The 23,483-nt window shown below is 39.9% G+C and overlaps 1 protein-coding gene across 2 annotated transcripts in view; it reads left to right on the forward strand.

The window, feature by feature from the left end:
- AGTPBP1 (ATP/GTP binding carboxypeptidase 1) overlaps nucleotides 1–23,483 on the forward strand; it is a 191,262-nt gene that overhangs the window by 42,147 nt on the left and 125,632 nt on the right. For both annotated transcript variants that reach the window (XM_063454992.1, XM_063454991.1), the window contains exon 2: nucleotides 7,442–7,508. In XM_063454992.1, coding sequence (XP_063311062.1) covers nucleotides 7,477–7,508 — 32 coding nt within the window. In that variant the 5' untranslated portion in view covers nucleotides 7,442–7,476. The remainder of the gene's footprint in view (nucleotides 1–7,441; nucleotides 7,509–23,483) is intronic.

A 23,483-nucleotide genomic window follows, 5' to 3' on the forward strand; every position in this document is an offset into this window, starting at 1 on the left:
CCTCTGAAGTCTCACTGTTAAATTCTCTGCCATTTAGGAGTTAAATCACTTTTGTTTCTGTTTATGCAGCTCTAGCCAGACCTCCCTAGGCTATGACTGACACTGCCTGCATGGAAAAAAATGTTGTTTAATTTTCAATCAGATATAACTCCTGCTTTCTAAATTGAACTTTAATTGCATACAGGAGGCTCCTGCAGGGTCTAGCAACGTATTAACAGAGCAGGAGATAAGAATTTCTAAATTTAACAGAATTTGCAATAAAGGAAGTATAAACATTAGATGACTCTTTACAGGAAGTGTTTAGGAAGGCTGTGCAAGTCACATGCAAGGTGGTGTGACAAGGGCTGCATATACAAAGTAATTAAATTCTTAAATGGCTACAGGGACATGATCTATACACCAAAACTGTTTTCATAAAGCTAAGGTTATTTTGGTGACTTTAGTGTCCCTTTAAAGACACATTTCTGTGAGTATTATGGCTGTGGAGCTATACTCAAGACAACAATATTGAGCTTCTAGAAAAGAGTGATAGAAAGATAGAAAAGAGATACAGGGGATTTGTGTCCAAAATAGGGACAGTTGGTAAGTATGCAATAATCAAGATACTTATTGCAGATATGTTGGCACATATGCTTTTTTCTTCAGTTGTGCTGTATGTGCTCATGCATATGGAACTTAAAGTAAATTTCACAATTAATAACTAGTGACATTTACTTTTTAAAATTAGCCTAAAAGAAAACCGAACACCAAATAACATGTGATTTATTCAATGGTTAATGGCAAGGGAAGTGACGGTTCCATTTTAAAAATCACTATAAGCGAAGAACAATAAAAGCAGAAGTAATCTGCATGAACACCAGTATTATTCCTTCAGAATGAGGAAATACGTAATACTGAGTGACCGCTTGTAACCAGTAATCTGTTACTTCAACAGCAAAACTTTGTATTTATGTGTACTATAAAATTCCTCTTGAGTGGCGCATAATCAAAAGCCATATACAATGTAAATACATACATAAATAGTTGAGCTGAATCTAGTATGTGGGAATTACAATGTCTCCATACATGAAAAGTAAACATTTGAATGTTGAAACATTGGACATATGTGGTCTTTAACCCCATAAGGACACGGCTTTAGAAGCTTGTCTTATAAGGATACAAGCCATTTTTGCATTTTTTGCTGTTTGTGTTCAAACGCAATTTGCATCTCTATCATTTATTGCTACAATACATATTATAGACCGTTTTTTTGGAATGCCACTGTCGTCCCCTTTACCCTTGCTGTCAGGTCATCCATAATTCTCCATTCCCGTATCCTAGATATCATCCCCCGAAGCTCTGGGCCCTCAGGTGAGAGCCACGCGGTTGCTAATGCTCGGCGTGCACTTAGAGTTATCATATGTACTAGTTTCTCCTCTTTTTTAGTCCACCCGTCGATTGATCTGTTTAGCAGATATATCCACGGGTCCATAGCTAGGGGTCTGTCAAACGTCTGTTTCAGCAAGTCCTCTTCTGACTTCCAAAAACTGCGTATCTTCGGGCATTCCCACCACATGTGAATATACGTACCTCTTGTTCCGCAGCCCCTCCAGCAATCATCAGTGTCTATTTTTTGCATTTTATATAGTTTTACAGGTGTAGTATACCATCTAAGCATGGTTTTCCATACCTGCTCCTGGAATGTAACACATATGGAAGTAGTTTTGTTCGCTTCCCATATCTCTTGCCACTCAATTCCTTCCAGTACCTCCCCCAGGTCTGCCTCCCATTGTATATACCGTTTTTTATAGGGCAAACAGGGCTTTAATTTGTTATATAGATGCATTCTCATTAATTATAAAAAAATAAATAAACAAATTTCAGTTTTGGCAATAATAGCGTGTGCATAATATGTCCACCTTAGAAAAAGTAATTCAAAATAAATTAATTTTTATCTTGATTTATAGAGTACATCATATGTATAGGATTTCAGCTTATTTTGAAAGTTACAGGTCACAAAATACAAGGAATAAAATTTAAATTTGCAACAAGTTGGCGTGTTTGTCTTGTAAGTTTAGTAGCCATCACAGAAAAAAAAATGCCTCACAAAAGTATATATTTATATAAAGTAGACATCACAGGCTATTTACCTAAGGTTAGTTTGACACTTTTTACGTAGCCATTTCATCGCCAATCTCTGCTAAATATTGGAGTAAAATTTATTTTTTTCTTTATTTTGGCATATACACATATATACACATTTGTAATGTGTTTTTCGTAAAGCTGGTGTGTGCTATTGTGTTCAGTTACATCTGCTGAGTATAACGATACCCCCATTGTATGCCTTTGGCACTTTTCTGTAATGCTATAATGCCATATTAGAGACAAGGCTATTTCAGTTTCTATAGTTAGAATTTTCGTAGATGGATTTGATGGGCCTATGTCTCATTTTAGGGTATTGTAGCAGTTTGTTCAAATAACCCCACAAAGGGCTTTCATTTGATAAAGCAGACACCCCAGAGTATCTTATATGGTGTATATTGTCATACAGAAAATACAATCTAAAAATAGGGATAGAAAAATAACAAAATAAAAAAAAATAAAAAAATAACAAAATAATGGTGCAGTTTATTACGTCCACTTAACGCGTTTCACCTGTCAGAGGCTTCTTCAGACACTTCAGACACTTCTGAAGAAGCCTCTCTGACAGGTGAAACGCGTTAAGTGGACTTTGAAAGACTTTTTACACAGTACTTTTATTCATTTTATTTACTTTTTGTTAAATAAATGTATCCTTCGTTTTTATCTATCTCCTGGTTATCATCCTGCTCCTTGGTGGGGACTATACCACCTACGCTATAGAAACTAGAGCAAGTTCTGCTCTAGTAAATGTGAGTACTGAATTCTTATCATTTTATTCATTCATTTTTATCAATATATATTGCACTATCTGGATTCTCCTGTCTCTTCACATATTATTCCATCTGAGACGGTCGGGACACCAACTACCATACACATATCCTTAGACGGGGATTGTTCCGTCCAGGCGTACTATCAGCAGAGCTCTTAGCTAGCTCTGGGAAATGTGAGTGAAAACTATTCAAATTACTCATCCACATACCTATTGTATCTGATATATTGCACTATTATTTTGTATGTTCTTTTCTCTTTGAGGTCATATTGTATAAGAATACCACTACTCTTACCATTGTGTACGTATACATTTTGTATATTTATATAGTTCTCTATATTTAAGGCGCGGTTTCCTTCCTCTTTTTTGTTCACGTTACTTTCTTACAAGGTTGGGGTCCCTTGTATTGGTCACTGCAGCCTACTGTTTCACATAGCGAGCGCCTAATTCATCCATCCTTTGTACATATATTTTATGGTGTATATTGTTGTAACGGATCACCTGGCACCCCGACTGGGTACCTCCGTTGAATGATGCTTCTAGCGCTTACAGAGGGCTCCAAGCACTCCAGCAGCAGACACCATAACCACCGCAGACCCCACAAACCGCCGCAGCTTGGTTGGGGTCTCGCTGTCTCCTTCCCACCCTGGACCTCCAACGAGGCTCCAGGTTCCAGTAGGTGAACCTCTCTTCCAAGAGAGGGAAGCAGGAACGAGCTCTTACAAGAGCTTAGAAGTGATTATCCAAGGGAGCATGCAGAGCATAGCAATCCCTTGTAGTGATATAGCAATTCCCCCAATAAGAGACAAGACTCTAGATTGAGGGTGAAGAAGAACTGACTGTACTGGCACATACAGCCTCTTTTATTCACATTCTACAAACTTAGTACTGCTCACAGGGTTTTGAAGAACAACCAATCAACACATTACAACACATAACATCAGAAATCCTCCCCTCTGCCTGTGATACAATTACACAATAGACTAACTTAATTATCATAGGCAGGAAAATACAGTATTATAAAACATATCACAGGGACCCCAAAACATGCAATAACCCCATAAATATATCCTCGGAACCGGGGGATCTGGGTGAACCACATATCCAAAAATTCACCCAGATCCGTTCAGTAGTTTGGAAGATACGGTTTAATGCAGATTCCGCAGAACATATACAGGCTATATGAAAAATAATTACTGTTAAATGTGTCCCCTGTTCTGTAGTTTAAAACTACTGAACAATGTCTTTGTGCACCAAATACCGGCGAGACGGCACCGTGTAGAAAAGTCAAAACAGTGTCTGTGAGTTAAAATGGCCGCTATCCATTGTTCTCACCATGTGCTTCATCCATTGTTCTCACCATGTGCCTTTGATACATGAAATGGTGGCCACCCAGTAACACCACAGTTTGTCTGGTAGTCTATCCAGCCGAACCAAGAGATGAAACACATGGGGAACAGTGCAACAAACAAAGGGAATCATAAAAAATATGGACAATAGTCATATTTGTGCACAATCTCCAGTTTTGTCACAGGGCACAAACAAAGTATATTAGGGGGACAGGGGACACAGTCTTAAAGGGGCATTGTTCCCAAATGTCACAGTTATTCCCCAGATGGTTCTTAAAGGGCCAGCAGCAGCATAATACAATACAATGTGCCCAAATCAGTTCCTTAAAGGGCAATACATCCCAGGGCCATAGTTGTAGGGCAGGAGGCTGGCAAATAGGCCCCTCCAAAAACCAGTGGCGAGGTCACTTTCGCCACAATTGTGCCTTAACTTGTCACCATTACTTCGCCAATTTATGTCAATGTTTGTGGTGAGTGGAAAAAAATTGCATTTTTACATATATGTTGCATTTCTTACACTTGATATGTACCACTGTCATAAAAATCCCCAAATTATGCTCAGTTACATCTTTTGAGTAAATATGTCCAATGTATGACCTAGACACTATTTTGTTAAGTTACAGTGCAGTAAAACAGACGTGACAAGTTCAGGTTTTTAAGTGTGAATTTTCATGGAGGGTTTTGATGCGTCCGTGTCCACTTTGAAGCACTTGAGCAGGCTATATATTACAATTACACCATAAAGGCATACCATTTCTTAAAGAAGACATCCCAGGGTATTTCAAAAGGCATATTTTTAACCTTAGCATGGGATCATTTTTCCACTAGCTTGTGCCTTTTTGACACAGAAAGTGCGTTTGCACAGTATATTTTGCAAATTGTATGTGTGCTACAACTGTATAATACTTCATGTGTTGCTCAGCTATGTCATCTGAGTACAGCAATACCCCCGTTTGTACCTTTGCCAGGTATATGTGGATGTTGAAGGGGCACATTTGAGATGCAGCCATTTAGTTTTTTTCTAACTTTGAAGTTTTACGCTGTGTCCATGTTTCATTTTGGAGTAGTTTAGCTGGCTGGTTATTCAAACTTCCCCACAAACACATACTATTTCTTAAAGAATACACCCCGGGGTAATTCAAAAGGCATATTTTGAACATTAGTGTGAGATTTTTTCTGTGGTTTGTTCCAGGTGTAGTTGAAATGTATTTTTTTTAATTTACTTTTTAAAAAGTTTTTTTTACTTTTTTAGAACTCGTTTTGAAACTTTTCTTTTGCTCGTTCATTTTTTAAAACTTTTTTTTTTTTACAGATTTAACATTTTTATAAACTTTTTTTTTAGTGTTAACCCCTAACTAGCAGTAAGCAGCACTAACTGTAAATTCCCCAGTTTCCCATAACTCCCACCCACCCCAGCTAGCAAAATATATAATTTTAAAATATTTAAATTGATTAAATAAATTGAACCCCTGAGGGTTAAAAAAAAAAAAAAAAATTACAAAAAATCTGATCACCGTATAAGAGCAGGGAGGCGGATCAGAAGTTCCTGCAGCACATGTGCTCGCTCTGACAGCCTGTCAGAGCGATCACTGCTGCAGGGACAGCGTGATCCGGTGCTCCCAGTCTGCCTCGAATACAGAGGCAGATTGGAGGAGCGTTAACTCCGCGATTGCGGCGATCTGGGGTTAACTTTACCGCATGATGGACCTGGCCCGTTATCTGCTTCATGGTATGACGTACCGCGTCCGCCATCCAGCGGTAAGGGGTTAAGAGACACTATCTCAGTGAAGTGGTCTACATGTCATGTCCCTCTTGTTTTAACTTTGCAATATGAAATATGGTCACATCTGTGTTTACATTGCAGGGGTTAAATTCCTCTTGTGGCTGTCACGGGAGTGTCCATGTGCATTCACAGTAACCTCCTATTGCGTTCCTATAGGATAAGATAGTTTTCTAAAACTGCAAAGTTTTACATTGCAGGCTGAAGTGGTCTGGGTGCAGAGTTCGGGTCACACTTCAAGGAATTGAAATGGTTTGAATACCTATAGTGTCCCTTAATTTTCCTTTCATCCTTCTGAAGAGCCAAGTCTTCACCTGGCAGAGTAACACATTTTTCTTCTGGGACTTCATCTAGTGTACATTGAGCAAAACAGCGGTAAATAACTCCCCCTCCTAACAATACATTTATAAATAGGTAAATTGGAGGTCAAAAGGTTCTCTTCATATAGTGCTGTGTTAAAGCAGATGGGATGGGGAAGAGAAGGGATAGCTCATGAATTAAATTGAACATATTTTCATGCTGTATAAACAATTATTGGATAGAGAGAACTTAGTCCAATTTGTGCATGGGGTGTTCATGCAAAATGTATTGAAAAATGACCTTGTTGGTGTTTTTGGAACTGAGCAGACTGACCGTTCTTAGGGGCTCTCATAGGGTTGCATTGATTTTTACAAACCGTTGCAGCTCTTTCTGTCACTAGCTAAGAGTAGGTTTTATGCGCTTTATAACATTTACAATAATGACAGGTTCTGATGGTGCTTAGGGTGATGCTTTAAATTGGCACGGTTCTTTATTTTTCCTGGGTTTATGTGCTTGGTTCCCCCCATCTTGCAACTAAAATCACCAAATATATAACTGCAATCTGAGACTACCTTTAGAAGAAATTCAGAATGCTGGGGTGAATGGTGATAAAGAAACTGCTGCGGGGAAACTGCTGTTTGCAAACGGTTTAACCCCTAGGAAGCACCAGGTACATGCTGCCATTCTGATGAATTAATTTTCCTCCTGTAAACTTTATAAAAGTATTTCATGTTACTAACCTGTAAAATGTGACACAGGGGTATCTTGCTTCAGGCGAAATAGTGTCCTGGCTATTCCTGTTTGTTTAGAAATGCATGCAAGGATTTACCTTAAACCCTGACAAATGGGTTCACCAAACTGGGATGTCTGAAAATCCTGGTGTGTTTGCATACATTTAGACCATAGAACTGGTTAGGAGAACCCTGCTTAAGATTACAGTCTAGGACAAAGAAGGGTAGAAGATACTTAAAAATGTGTCAATAGGGCAGTTGATGGATCTGATTTAAGGGTCTTGTTAAGCTTATAAAGTGGAAACCTGAGGGAATTTTATGAATCTTAGAATGTGGTCACATTGGCTTGCTGAGAGTTGCTGTTGAAACCTACTTTCTTTATTGTTCTCAGGGAATGAAATGGTGAAATAAACAAGCTGCTTCAAGATGAATAAAGCAAAAGCGGTAACGGAAAAATGGTGAGTGCAGTTTACGAACAAGCTGACCTGACTTTTTGAGATTCTATGCCAGTTTAATTTGTGGTTATACTTTCTAACTTTGATACTTTGTGTAGGTAGTGCTCATGTTTGTGATTTCAAGAGTGTATGTGTTCACTGATAACCCTCTGAAGGTTAACCCAAACACCATGGCCACTTTCGATTTTAAATGTGGTCCTGGTGGTTGGAATCTGTATGTACACTGTTTCTCCCTAAATTGCTGCACATCAGGACATATTTGTAATTTGTGCCTGGGTCTAGTTACACCCCGACATATGTGCGTTACTCCAAAACTCTATTCTGGATTTACAAAAAATAAAAATAAGGAATAAGTGGCGAAATTTAAAATCTAACCGAGTGCAGCAAAAAAAACACTAGAATGTATTGCCACTAACTACACTCAATGAATAGATAAATTAAGTACCAAAAGTGAAAGCGCACCTAGTGATTATATTTTTCCTTTTTGGAATATAATAAACAGGTACTTTTTCCAAAAAATCTATTGGCAGATCCTGTATAGTATAAGCATAAAAGGTACCATAGTGTAATATGTAAAAAGCAATATTAAGATGGCATGGTAAAAATGGAACACAAACAATTTAGAGCCTTTTTAAAGATTCGATCTGAACTCTAGATGCAATTCATCCACAATAGGGATATAGAATTAAAAAAAAAAAAAAAAAAAAATTATTTGAATTTTTTTTTTAAGGTTTTTTTTTTTAATATATTTTTTCATTTTTAAATGTATTTTTTTTTTTTCAACCAATAACAGAAATTGCCAACATTTCTATTAAGAATAGCCTTTTACATATACAAGGATCCATACATTATACTTTAAAATTTTATTGGTTGATTGTTATATTTGTACAAAAAGTTCAATATTTTTTGTAGGTGGTTGGGGTATGCAGCTCATTTGTTCACATATTTATTGACAGAGGATATCCCTATTTTAGGGAAAGCGCAGTCCCATTTTTTTCTGTATATTTTCCCAAATAATTAGGACTAATAAGACGAGCTGCCTCCCACATAGTTCAACCCCTTTATATTCCTCCCCTCCCTTCTTTTTCTTTTGCTCTGCTACACTTATTCCCCCTTTAGGTACCCCTTACTTGGAGTTAAAAATCATCCTAAACGTTATTTTTTAAAAAATCATCATTTTAATACCCTATAGCAGTGGTGGCGAACCTGTGGCACGCCGGGCTCGCTCTGTTGGCACGCGGCCATAGGTCGCCGGGAGAGGGGGCCGCTGGCTGTCTGCAGAGTAGGCACCTGCCTGCCCGAAACGGCAGGTGCCTACTCTGCTTCCGTGTCGGGAGGGCAGGGTTCTAGGAAGCAGCTCTCCTATCCTCCCGCGTGATGCTGTGTGGAGCGTTGCCGCATGTTACCATGGCAACGCTCCACACAGCATCGCACCGGAGGACAGAAGCGCTGCTTCCTAGCTGCCAGAAACATACTTACCACCGGACCATCAGGGATGGCTGTGTTCCCCCCCACCCCCCTCCTTCACAAAAGGTAAGAGGAAGGGAGGGGGGGGATACAGAATTAATATAGCTTTTGTTTTGTTTTTTAATGTATTTTCACCTCTACCACCCACAGCACCTCTACCACCCACAGCACAGCACCCCTACCCACTCACAGCACAGCACCCCTACCCTCCCACGCACAGCACCCCTACCCTCCCACGCACAGCACCCCTACCCTCCCACGCACAGCACCCCTACCCTCCCACGCACAGCACCCCTACCCGCCCACGCACAGCACCCCTACCCGCCCACGCACAGCACCCCTACCCGCCCACACACTGCACCCCCCCACACACACTGCACCCCCCCCACACACATTGCACCCCCTGCACATCCCCCCCACACAAACACACTGCACCCCTCCACACAAACACACTGCACCCCCCACAAACGGGGCAGCTGCCTTAAGCCCCCCAGGAGTAACTGGGCCCAGGGCAGCTGCCCCATGGGCCCGCTGCAGCACCTGAGGTAATCAGGGGCCCCCAGCCCTTTAATACTGCTCCAGTCCAGGGCCCTGTAACATGGGGGTGGCTGACTACATACTAACAGCTAGCACCCACCTCCCACACTGCCCTGTGATTCTCTTTGTTTCCTGGGCATGCTGGGAGGAAGTGAGATCAGATTACTTCCTCCCAGTAAGAACAGATCACTCGGTGCCGCTGGGGAGGAGGCACACACCACACAGAGGAGGATGCAAACATGATGGAGTGGACTGGGACAGCCTGGATTCCTATCAGCCTGGGTCAGCAAGCTCCCACTGGACCCCCAGGAAAGCCATCCTTCTGTACTCAAAAGGTAAGGAGGCAGGAGAGTGGCTAAATATTTTTTTATTTCTGATTGTTTTGCTAATTTTTTTATTTCACTTTTATTCATCAGACATTACAAACACCCATGTGTGGGCGTTTGTTATGTAACACACTGGGGATAACTACATGTTTAAAAATCCTAGAAGAACCCGACAGTTCCCTATTAAATATAAATAAATAAAAAATTGAAAAATATTTATTTCAACTATGCAAGAACAGAGTTGAGACGTTACATTGGCCAAGCTTGCTGGGAGTTGCTGTCCAGGAGCGGCTAGAGATTAAAATATGTAAATTGACACTTATATATGTGTGTTTGTACCTGGGTCTCCATAAGTGTGTGTATCTAGTTGTGTGTGTGTGTCAGTGTATAATTGTATCTGTGTGTATGTATGTGTCGGTGTGTAAGTGTGCAACTGAATGAGTGGTAATGCATACATCCAAGCATTTTAATACCAACACTGCACACAAATACACTCCTACATTCCATTGCTAACACTGTACACGAATACACCCCTGCATGTGTACCTCTGTGTATGTGTGTATCTGAGTGTGTGTACATATCTGTGTCGGTGTGTGTGTATCTCTGCGTGTGGATGTGCCAGTCTGTGTATCAAAGTGCATGTATCTGAGTGTGTGTGTGTATGCCAGTATGTGTCAATGTGTTTGTGTGTATCTGCGTGTTAACGTGTATGTTTATATGTGATGAGATGTATACGCATACATCCCAGGAAATCAAACACAACCCTGCCAACACAAACATTACATACAAACACACCCCTATGCTGAAACACCAATATTACACACAAATGTACACCTGCATTTAAAAGCCAACACTACAGACAAACACACACCCCTGTTTTCCAATGGTAACCGTACATACAAATACACCCCTACATGCACACATACACTCTATACAAAACCATGCTTACCTTCAAATGCACAAACACTGCTCACAAATACAACCCTGCAAGGATGGTAGATCCCCAGCTGGCATGGCAATGCAGGGAAGGCCTGAAAAAATATTCTGGCACCAGGAGAGCTGCAGCCAGACACATACCACCACCGGGGCTTGCTGTGTGTCCCGCCCTCCCCCCCCCCCCCATTCACCAAAGGTAAGAAGAGAGTGTGGGGATTAAGATTCTTCAATCTTTTTATTTTTTTTATGTATGTATCTTTACCACCCCCTCCCCCCCACACACACCGTATCACACACACAGCACTTTTCTCAAACAGCACCCCTCACACACATCACTCCACACACTTACACACAAACACACTGCACCCCTCAATGCAGTATGTATGTGTGTGTGTGTTCAGCAGTATTTATGTATTCAGCAGACTGTATGTGTGTATTCAGCAGTTTGTGTGTGTTTGTGCGTGTGTATTTAGCAGACTGTGTTTTTTTTTTAGTGGTGTATTCAGCAGTCTGTGTTTGTGTGTATTCAGCGGACTGTGTGTGTGTGTGTGTTTATTTATTTAGCAGTCGGTGTGTGTAAGCTTAGTTTTATCTATTTATATCATTATTTAAAATTTGCATTATTGAACTCTCCGTTATTGTGTTCTTCTTTTAAAGGAAAATGTTAATTAGTTCGGACAACTGTATGAGTTGTTTTTTCTAAACTTAAACCTCAGGTTTAATTGTCGTGTTGGCACTTTGAGGGGAAAAAAAAGTTGGCATGTATTGCGGTTTGGGCACTCAGTCTCAAAAAGGTTCGCCATCACTGCTCTAGGTTGATGCGAATTCACACTGCAGTTGTATCTCTTCAAGGTCTAAGGTGCTAATAATATTTATTTATCTATACATCTTTTTAACTTACTTAAAGGACCACTATAGTGCCAGGAAAATAAACCTGTTTTCCTGGCACTATAGTGCCCTGAAGGTGCCCCCACCCTCAGGGCCCCCCTCCTGCCGGGCTGAAGTTGGAGGAAGGGGGTTAAACACTCACCTTTCTCCAGCACCTGGCTCCCTTGGCGCTGGCAACTCTCCTCCTCCTTTGGACGTCATCGGCTGAATGCGCATGCGCTGCAAGAGCCGCGCGCGCATTCAGTCAGTCCATAGGAAAGCATTCTTTCCCACTGTAAAAATCACAGTGAGAAGCGTGGAAGCGCCTCTAGCGGCTGTCAATGAGATGGACCTGGCACCCAGACCACTTCATTAAGCTGACGTGGTCTGGGTGCCTATAGTGGTCCTTTAAATTTGGCATCATGCTTTCCTGCTGCTATTATTGTTTTGATTTCCTGTATCAAAATGCTGAGAACTCAAAAAGCTCCCAAGGATGCAAGCATATATTTATTCACTGACCGCTATTTTTAAATGTTTTCTTTGGTTGTGATATAAAGTAGAAATATCCTTTGCAACACACAGTCCAACTGACTAGGTTTTATTTTTAAACTTCCAAAAATAGTTTATATTTATGTATATTTTGGGCCATTTTTTTGAACCCTAGATCATTTTAAAAATTGGCAAAATTCTTTCACTGTGATAAACAGATTTGTCTTGAACCTAGATATGATCTGTAGCTTGGTTAACTCTTTCGCAATAGTTTTTTTTTTTTTTTTGGTCATATCAATTTATGTCATAATTTACCTCTTTCTTATCTATGGTACGTTTTTTTACAAGTAACACATTTATTTATTTTTAAATATACAAGTCACAAACCAATACAGAGTACAATTCTTTTCACTCTTGCAAATAATGATTTGTATACAGTATCTATATTCTAAAACAAAAAAAAAAACAACAATCTACAAATATATTCTATAGTTCTACAAAGGATTCAAAGACTACTCTGGATTAATTGAAATGCATTCCTGACATCCCAACCACTACAACAGGCTGTAGTGGTTATGGTCATTGGTGTGTTCTTAGAAGATTAACATTACTCAACCCAAATGTGAGATACAAAGAGTATTACTTTAATGTTTCATTTAATGCAATATTCATTTAATGATTGACTCAATATGAAGTGTAGAAAATGGATGTTGAAGTAATGTGAATTGAGACAGAATTCACTGCTTGCCTTTCCAGAGGCATATGGTGTTACTTCAGAGGAAAATAGATAAGATTGTGGATGTCTTTCATTGATCTGCTGTGTTATAAGAACTTTTCTTTACATGTGCATTGTTTTCAATAAGGTAAATAGGTAAATTGAAGAGCGAAAATAAGTAAATGCAGGATGGAAGTTTGAAATATATATACTGGCTCTGCCGATAGCATTCTAGAAAAGTCGTGTAAACAGTCTTTCAGAAATGTATTTTTTTTTTTTTTAATCTTTCTAAAATTGGCCATAGAATGTGTAAATGCAGCGCAGCAGTGTATTCACTATTATATGGTTATATAAAGTTTATATTCTGTTTACCAATTTTTATACTTTGACCATACATCCGTACTACCTTCTCTGATCTTGTGCCACTGACCATTTTTGACTCAATATTAACCCTGACTCTCTGTTTGTTTGCCTGACTTTATTCAATTTAGTTTTCGTTTAGCATTGTATTATGGTTGCTTTAAAAGTCCAAATGAATTTGTGATTGTTAAGATGATTAGTTTTCTTTTTTTTTTTTTTTTATCATGGCTTTACACCACCTTTGGAACATTGATCTATGCTTAAATAAGACTGCTCATGTTACAGTCCAGAAAAAAACTGTGCACATGACAACACTCAATTAATACTACCATTGGTTTTCCAGTAGTTTAGTTATCAATGGAAAAATCTTATGAAAAGTGGGGAGAGTATTATGAACTGCTTCTGTCCGTATTTCCATTATATTATTGTATTCAATCTTGGCATTTCCTTTATAGAGGAGTTAACATCCCTAAGCCAGACTGTGGCCAAGGACTCGCAGGCCGCAGATGTAATTTTATTACATCATATTTGAGTAGGGTGGGAAGCCCTTGTCTGGTCAGGAAAGAGAAGGACCAAGGGCCCATTCAAATGGAATCTACTGCCAGAGGATTTACCATATCCCTGTAAGAAGTAGGTGCTTTGAGGCAGGTCCATGGCATGTGCATGTATGTTCCCTGTTGACCACAAAGTCTCCAACATAGATCTAGCAGAGTTCTGCCCATTGTAAACATCTTTACTGGGGTCCTGTACAAGCAAAAGAAAATGTTGTACAACTGTTCATGTGAATGCGACATGAATTAAAACCCGGGCAGCCACAAAAGCTAGTTGTTTGTGAAGGCTGCCATTGGCTACCATTGTGTGCTATAGACAGGCACGTTGTTCCTTTAATTTTGTTCCTTATCTTATCTTAGTCTGGCTATTGCTAGAGAGGGTAATAGAAACACTAATCTCCAACACACATCAGACACAGAATTATAAATTCCTAACAAAAGTGTGAAAGCGCACATAATGACCAAAAATGTATTATAAGAATTATATTATTATGATTAATATGAGAATTATAAATCACTATCCAGTTTGTTTCACAGTTGAATTGTGAATATGGAAAAAAATAAATATATATATATATATATACTAGAATAAATGAGTAGCTGTAATCCTGCCTCTGTGATTTGCTGTTTCAGGCAAGTTTCTGCCATACAGCATATATAATGTCTGTATGCTAATAACCTTATTAAGTAAGATATGCCAGTTGAAAACTGCTGGCAAATTATCAATTCCTGTTGCAGACTGTGATGTTGGGGAATTAATTATTGTGCTGACTATTGTGTTCCTTTCTACTGCTTTATCCATTCAAATTTCACAGTAATTGCTGGAGCTTTCCACTACATGATTTTCAATGTTCACCAAAATATTTTACATTGTATAACTGCAATTCTCTATTCCGACAATACCGGTGTACTTATTTAATGTCATGTAGAGTGCTGTCAAGAGATGTTCTATTGAAATAATAGTCTCTTTATTTTTTTACATTGGTTAAAAAAATATCAATACTTGACAATCTTGCAATAGCAATGTACTTCTTGAAAGAGACTAGATATTTTAATGGAAATAAAGGCTTATACCATTGTCTGGTTTGTTTCCTTGCATGTCAGTAAAGAGCCGATATTAGCTAACATAAAGTATTGTAAATTCTAAAAGCCAGTAGGTGTTTCCAGTCCAAGACACTAATAATTGTGCACCTGCAATCATGTGCACACGTTGGCTCCATTGGGTGCAGACCACAGTACATATCCCTCCTGGCCAGCACTCCTACGTTAAGTCTGAGCATTGCCATGGTAGCTCTGCAGCAGATTTCATTCATTGCATGAGGACCTTCACCACATGGGAATGGTTACAAAGAGAGATCATATTTATTTAATAAATTGTCAAAAAAGCAATTTATAAAATAGTTATTTTGCAAGGGGGACCCAACTGGTCTTTCCCACCCCATGATGGAACATAAGGCCTGATTCAGATAGTTCTGCCACTGCAGTCAAACCCTATTTGAACAGTCTGACACTTATCTGGGTCATTTGGGCATCTGAAGTCCTTCCAGTCTTCTCAGTATATCTAAAGTTATTTCACTTTGCAAAACAATTTTGTACATCTTTTCACATTTTTCATTGGATAAAAACACACCTACAAAATCCTACCATTTCTTGGCGATGCTCCTCTCATTAGTTCCCTCGATTCTATAGCCCAGCACACTCTCTCTCCTTCCACTGTTTACTTGTTCCACACACCACTTTTACTAGCTTATTTCAAAACAGGCCCTTTTCCCCTTTAACATGCTGTTCTACCTCTTGTGTGTCTTTACACCTTCCTCGTAGAGTGTGCGCTCGTTTGAGCAGGGCCACCTTCGCCCTTTGTCTCTATTAATATATTGTATGTCCGTTAACTATTATCAAATTCAATTAACCCCATTCTATAATTGTAAAGCGCTGCAGAGCCCTTGTCTCCCTTAGCTCTGCAATGTAAAGCATTGTAGTTTTTGAGAAACTGCAACGTTTATATTGCAAGGTTAAGACTGTCTCTAGTGACTGACTGACTACCATGACGACGTCTAGCGTTTGGGAAAACCTCATAGGAAAGCATTGATCTAATGCGCGAGCAGCACTCGCTGCACATGCGCATTAAGTCCCTTCATTGGCTGATGTCGGTAAAGGACGAGCTCCATTCAGTGCCATGGAATCAAGTAAGCAACTGAAAGTTTTTTTTTAATTTTTTTTAACTTAAGTAATTATGAGCTTAAAAATACCACTAAAACTGTGTAATCCAGGACCACAACAACTGCATTGAAAACAGAGATAAGCAAAGCACATGTGATCAAGGTAAGTTATAATGGTGTCTGTTATCAAGTAGGGCTCATAACTTCAGCATCAGGTCTGTAATCGGCCTACCCCTTTGCTCTGGGAGTACTGAGGAAAGTCCTTGGGGGTATAAGCACACTGCCACCAGGGTAAGGTACTTATCTGGCCCTGGGCCCACGCAAGAGCTGTTTTCACCCACTCACCGACTCTGGGGCTCAAGGAGACCAAGTCCTACCCCCGCAGGGGGTAAGAGAAGATTCTCTTGAATGGTATATATTGCTTTGTCTTACGCGTTCGTGGATGGAGTGACTGGGCTAAGCCTTAGTTGATTCTCTGCCCAGGTAGGCGACTGGTATTTCTTGCAACCTGCGGGGATCTTCCCTCACCTTTCCTCACCCTGCTCTGGGTTTCTTCCTGGGGCCCAGGTTGATTTGCAGTTATCTAGTCCTGTAATTTCACCCAGAAGCGCCAAAATATGTAATCAAGCCTCTGTAGGAAACTTTCAGTGTAGTCACGCTGGGTTTTCTGCAACAGGTTCGGGCCCCGCAAGTCCGAGGTGGAGGCGTTTCACATTTTGTGGTAGTGGAATCCAGATGGTAGCATGAAAGTGGCAGTCCAATGGAGACCGGGATATCCCCCACCGGTCCAAAGGGGGTAAGAGGTCTGTGCTATCGCACCGCTTGCAGGGGAGCGAGGAGAGTGGACGCCTCTCTCCTGCTCCGACACATGCATGCCACAGCTATATATTACTTGCTCCCGGGCGCCTAGAGATCAGAGTAAGGGCTCGTTTTGTTCACCAGTGCACTGTGGTATTGGTCTCCACTCCGTAACCAGGTATTTTCCTGGGAATATCCGCAAGCTATGCGGGGGCCTCTGTAATATGCGTGTAGTCGGCTGGAAGGCCAGGTTCCACCAATATTTTATTGCACTAAAAATACATTGGAAAAAAAAATGAAGGCAAAGATGTACCTGCAAAGTTTTCCTATGATGTTATGTTTAGTGGGTCCACATGTAATTGCATACACACTGGGATGATATGTTCCAATTAGGAGCACTACATTCTTGTCTGCGTGGACTCTCTTGTACCATGCAAACAGAACCTGGCTTAATATTTAGTGAAGCAGGTTCTGTTTGCAAAGCCATGAACTGCATATGTGCAGTCTTCCACTCTATTCTTTTTGAAAGAGGAGAGAGAGCCTTCCCTAATGAACATGCAATATCCACATGCTGCATTTACAGTAGGGACAACATTGACACTAGCTGTTCAAACACCATGATTGTTTCAGTGCTTCTTTTACGCAATAGAAGAAAAAAAAATGATACTAACAACTTGAAACTACATGTTGTGGTATGCCTAACTGACAACATTGCTGAGTTGTCTATTTATAGTGGCAGCAATTTCAAGTCACTGTGACTTTAACCCCTTAAGGACCAAACTTCTGGAATAAAAGGGAATCATGACATGTCACACATGTCATGTGTCCTTAAGGGGTTAAAGTGGCTCTGTCACTTAGATTCCACCTTGTAGAATGTAATCAAAGTAGACTACTTTGTCTTATGTATTTTTCCAATTTTTGACAAAAAGCTGTGTCTATAGAGGCTCTCGCGGGATCCTCCTTTGACATCAGTGTTTTACTCTTGTGCATGTTGATGAAAGTCATCCAAAAACATTTAGTGAGGACAACAATTCTCCAGGAAATCTACACAAAGTGTATTTTATTTTTCTCCTTCTCTTCAAAATTTAAGGATGGAAAAAAAAGGTGTCCAACATACAAACATTATCATGAAGGGTTATTTACTAAACTCTTAATACACAGGTTTCACGGTTAAAATGTTGGCAGTTTCTTCATGTAATCCCATACATTCCAACATTTCAAATGGACAAAGCAGGACACTTATAATTTATATGCAATCTCAGACAAACTCATTGTTGAGAGAAGAGCTCTGTGGGGGCCATACTATCACTTCCAGGCCTCCTTGTTCTTCTTTATGACGAAGGTAGTTTGTTAAACATCACAAGAAAAATAATGATAGATTGGCAATCCCTGAATCTGACTAGATGGAGGGGGAGCCACAATATCAAGTCTCCAAAATAGGAGAGTGGCCGTCTAAACTGTGCTCTTGGGTAAATAGGGCTTAACCCTTAAATATGCAGAACAGAGAAAATAGATCTTAATGAGTACCCCAGGGGATCAGGGACCCAAATGAGGGAGGGCACAGTGATAAAGGGTGAGGTATGTATATAGGGGAAAATAGTTACACGGGTGACAAATAGCCCTACTTTTTATTGAACCTAAATGAAAACCGTGAAAAAGGATTAAATAAAATTATCAACTAGGGGAGAAGGGTAAGTACTAGAACAAAAAGTCTATTGGCAAAAGAAAATAGGGAAGTAAATATTTTTTTTAAGCCACTGTTATAACTCTCTAAACTGTATTCAGATCTATCAGCTAAGTACAAACTTTACCTTTTGTAAAGTTTATATTGGTCTGTGTTGAGAAAATTGACCCTAACCCATTAAGGTGGGCATCATTCATAGCCCTAATCCCAACAATAATGCTAACCCTTAAAATAACACTAATGTTAACCTAACTATAAACATGAATACTAATTAACCCTAGCTCTAGCATATTGTTTAAGGGATTTGGTTGTCGAAACCAGGAGAGACATTCCTTTACAGTGCGTTGCACTCTTTGAGGGATTATTTTCCTCTTTGTTGTTAAATAATATAGTGACAAGCATTTGAATGGACTCCGGAAGGGAAGAGATGACATTGATGGGGGTGTAGAAACCAGCGTGGGGACCATCACCCAGTTCTGGATTCCATATAAGTTTTTATACCTTATACCAATGTAAAGTGCAAGACGCTTAAACAGTAATAGTTATTTTTGGGAGAAATTGAGAGACAGACTGTACGTGGGATAAAACCAAATAGGTTTTCTAGCGTGCCCCTATAACTGGTGAATATAAGTTCATACCTTATCTAATAGGTTTTTATCACAGGAGACCTAGTTATGAATGCCCAATAGAGCATTGTGAATTAGAATAAATAAATAATTCATGACAAAGGGTTGGAGTAACACTCTAACAGGAAATGCTTCATAACTCGTTTTAACACTCTTGTTGCTACAGATTAAACTGGAGAAAATTGTAACGGAGGGATACCCAACTAGCAGAGCTTGACAAATGTGCTTGGAATCTTGGAGCTAATTAAAGCTAAGAGCCAGTTTATTTTTTTAATTTTTTTTAAGCTAAATATTTCATTTACAAAAAATACAACTCTTAAAGGGACACTTTAATCACCAAGACAACTTTAGCGTGATCAAGCAATTTAAGTATATAGATCACACCCCTGTGTTTTACTGCTCAACTGTTTGTCAGTTTAAACACTTTGTTTATGCAGGCCCAGGTACACCTCCCTGCATGTGACTTACACAGCCTGCCTAAACACTTCCTGTAAAGAGTCATCTAATGTTTACACTTGATTGAAAATTCTGTTCTGTTTTTTTTCTGCTCTGTTTTTTCACACTCTGAAGGAGCCTCCTGTGTGTGATTAAAGTTCAATTTACAGAGCAGGAGATGAAAACTTATAAAGTAGATCCAAAAAAGAAACAATTTTGTTTTCATGAATGTTGAAATTCCCCAGCCAGGGGAGGTGTGACCACGGCTGCATAAACAAAAACAATAGTGATTTAACTTCTAAACGGCACTAAATTGAGCAATGTAACTTCAGAGTTATATACTATACACCAAATATCTTCATTAAAGGACCACTATAGTGCCAGGAAAACATACTTGTTTTCCTGGCTCTATAGGGTCCTTGGGTCCCCCTCACCCTCTAGGCCCCCCCCTTCCGCCGGGCTCTAGGTTGAGGAAGGGGTTAAACACTCACCTTTTCTCCACCACCGGACTCCCTCGGCGGTGGAGACTCTCTGCCTCCTTTCCCTGTCATCGGCTGAACGTGCATGCGCGGCAAGAGCCGCGCGCGCATTCAGCCGGTCCATAGGAAAGCATTCTCAATGCTTTCCTATGGACGGCAGTGTCTTCTCACTGTGAAAATCACAGTGAGAAGCACGGAAGCGTCTCTAGCGGCTGTCAATGAGACAGCCACTAGAGACTGGATTAACCCTGAAGTAAACATGGCAGTTTATCTGAAACTGCTATGCTTACACCAGAAAGGATTAATCCTAGATGGACCTGGAACCCAGACCACTTCATTAAGCTGAAGTGGTCTGGGTGCCTATAGTGGTCCTTTAAGCTAAAGTTGCTTTGGTGAGCATAGTGACTATAGTGGTCCCTCTAATGTAGTGGTGCTGGTGTCTATATCCTGTAGACTTTTCAGAGAAAAGGCAATGTTTACATTGCTTCCTAGTAACTCCTTTCACTCAGATGGCCACTAGAGGCCATTCCTATTTCAGTGCTGCACAGTGTTCAGCATCTTTTCTCTCTGCAAGGAGGTGTTGAATGTTCCTCCCAATGCTTTTATATGGGAATTGGCTTGACTGAGATCATCACGATTGAAGATCTCCGCCATGGAGACCGGCATGGCGTGTGAAAAAAAGATGAGTAAGAACACTTTTCCCATTTGAGTGAAGGGGAGCATGTAACCTAAACAGACCAATTCACTGAGACACTCTTTCTCATACACTTACAAATTATTGGTATTTTAATTTAAATCTGCACATCCTCTCTACCTTTGGGAGCGCTGGTGTGGATCCTTTCCCTGGGGTCCAGTGAAACGACTGCAATCTTCATGTTGTCCTTGCTCTGCTCTGTTGCATGCTGTTTAGTGATGCTGGGACAAGAGTAAGGCTACCTTGGCTGATTGCCTCCACCGAAGTAGGCTGACAAAACACCCAGGTGCCAGGACAAATTTCTAGTCGCCATGGTGACCTGGCGCATGTGATTTGTCAATCGCTAGGATCGTAGTATGCCATGTACAATCGTTCCCACTTTCTAATGCACTCTTTCTTTATGTTGTGGTTGGCATTTCTGTTTCTTGCTATAGGAATAATTAAAGAGGATCATTTAAAAAATGTTGCTTGCCCAGTGTTTGCTCTTTGCGTCATACAGGAGCAAGATTTTCCGCTTGTTATTGTCTGCAAGGATCGGATCCAAGAGATTGTTTACATATTGAAGTTACCAAAGACAAATAGCCTGTTTAATAGTTTTAATTTATGTATCATGCACTCTAGATACAAAACCTGTGTTGTGTTGTGTAATGGATATAAAATTGTCTTGTCTAACCCAGGCTCTAGGTTTTATGGGGTTCAAAGAAAGGTTGTTGGTAGCTACTAGCTGGTGCTTAACTCTCAGCAGTCTAAAGAACACTGTAGGACATGACTTTACCATTGTCCCTTCATAGTTTTTTTTTTTCCCCCCAAAGGTGTCCCTAAAGGCTGAACAGTCTCAAAAAGAAGCCCAGTACAAGCAAATCATTAAATATTACTGTGTGTGCAAGGTGAATACCAGGGATTTCCCTCTAGGTGAGAGAGGGCATTTCGGCAGCAATCTGCATATAGACCTCCTCTGGCTGATTAACAGGACTGAAATACCCCTTTCAAGCTGGGTTTGGAAAATCAGGACTTAAAGGAGCACTCAAAGCACCATGATCTCTACAGCCTTCTGTATATAGAACCAGGGTACTGCTGGCACCCTCACCACTATAACAAATCTGTAGTGGATATGGTTCTTAGTGTTCCTTTATCACACTTCCCGACCTACTTCTCTGAGCTGAAAACAATGCTTTGTCATGACTTTCCTCGCATTTCTCCTGTTTCCTATTCAGGTTGAACAATTTAACTAGTGAAGCAGTCACAACTATATGTTCATCACTGTGTGTATCATCATTGCCCTTTTGAGATAAATGGGAGTTAAATACAGTACACCTATATGCCCTTACTGCACACATACATCTGTGTTGTGGTGGATTGCAATTCCATGATGCTTCATGCACATTCGTGCATGCTCCCACACTGTACACAGTGTGCATGGGCAATCAATACAGCAGTCCAGGGGTTAAACGAACTTACCTGCTGTTGTGTCTATTGTGCTGTAAATGTAAAAAATAAGTCACTAGCACAACATACCAGTCACTTTCAAGTGACAATTAGAGTGTGCATAAAAAGTTACCATGGAACTGTCCTACTTTAAAGGAGAAAACTTTCCTTTATATTCTACTGTCTATATTCAAAGCATCATTGTTTCTCAGCAAAATACTAAGGTAGGAGACAAAACCTCTAGAATAGTAATAGGGGGTAACCCTGATCATTTGAAAATGTGGAGAAAAAAACGGTAGTATATCAGTTTAAAAAGTAGTTCAAAGTTAAAACTTTTAATATACTCCATATAAAATCAATCATACATACAAAATGATTTAAAAAAATTAACTTGGTGACAGTTATTCATTGAATTCAGATGTTCAGAGGTGCAGGCCTCATGCTCCCTGCTCAGACGTGTCCTGGCAGCCTCCTTTGCAGCCCGTTTCCATGGGGCAAGGCTAAAAGTAAAAGAAGAGAAAACAAAAAAACAATTTCTTGTCCAGGGCACCAGGCAATATTATTTCCACACCCCTGATTAATAATTTGTTGCAGGTTAAGATCTCATATTTCTTGATACGAGTTTCTTGAAGTGTAAAATGCAATTGTTTTATGTCCTTAATGTTTTATGTCCCCTTAATGAATAAATAAAAAATATAATGATGGGATTTTTGCAAATTGTATGGTGCATAGATCTTGTCTCTCTGTCCAGAATGGCTTATAACTGCAGCAATTTGTACATAATGGCAAAGTAGGAAGTACAGTAGCTACAGTGGTTATGATGGTTGGAGGGTTATTGCAGAGTTTCAGTCTGAAACGTATATAAATATACATGATTGAAGTACTTTGCTAGAGGGGGTATAACTCCTCCAGCAACATCATTATTCATCCCAGAATTAGATTTCTGCACCGGCTCATGTTCTGTGCATAAAAGGTGTCTATTGTCGGCACACATATCATGCTGGGGACAGGTGAACGGCGACACGCGTAAGACAGCAATATATAATATTTTAAAAAAAATAAAAAATTGTGGCATCCATTTTGCCATCCCCTCATGTCACTCTCTCACTGACACTCACTGACAGGCACACCCACTCTCACTGACACACACACACACACACACACACACACACACTCAATGACAGACATACACATTGACATACTCACTCACTGACAGAAATTCACAGACATACTGTATATACTCGAGTATAAGCCGTCCCGAATATAAGCCGAGGCCCCTAATTTTACCCCCAAAAAATGGGAAAACTTATTGACTCGAGTATAAGACTAGGGTGGGAAATGCAGCAGCTACTGGTAAATTTCTAAATAAAATTAGATCCTAAAAAAAATATATTAGTTGAATATTTATTTACAGTGTGTGTATAATGAAT

This window comes from Pelobates fuscus, chromosome 5, assembly GCF_036172605.1.
Source record: "Pelobates fuscus isolate aPelFus1 chromosome 5, aPelFus1.pri, whole genome shotgun sequence".
NCBI classification, from domain to species: Eukaryota; Metazoa; Chordata; class Amphibia; order Anura; family Pelobatidae; genus Pelobates; species Pelobates fuscus.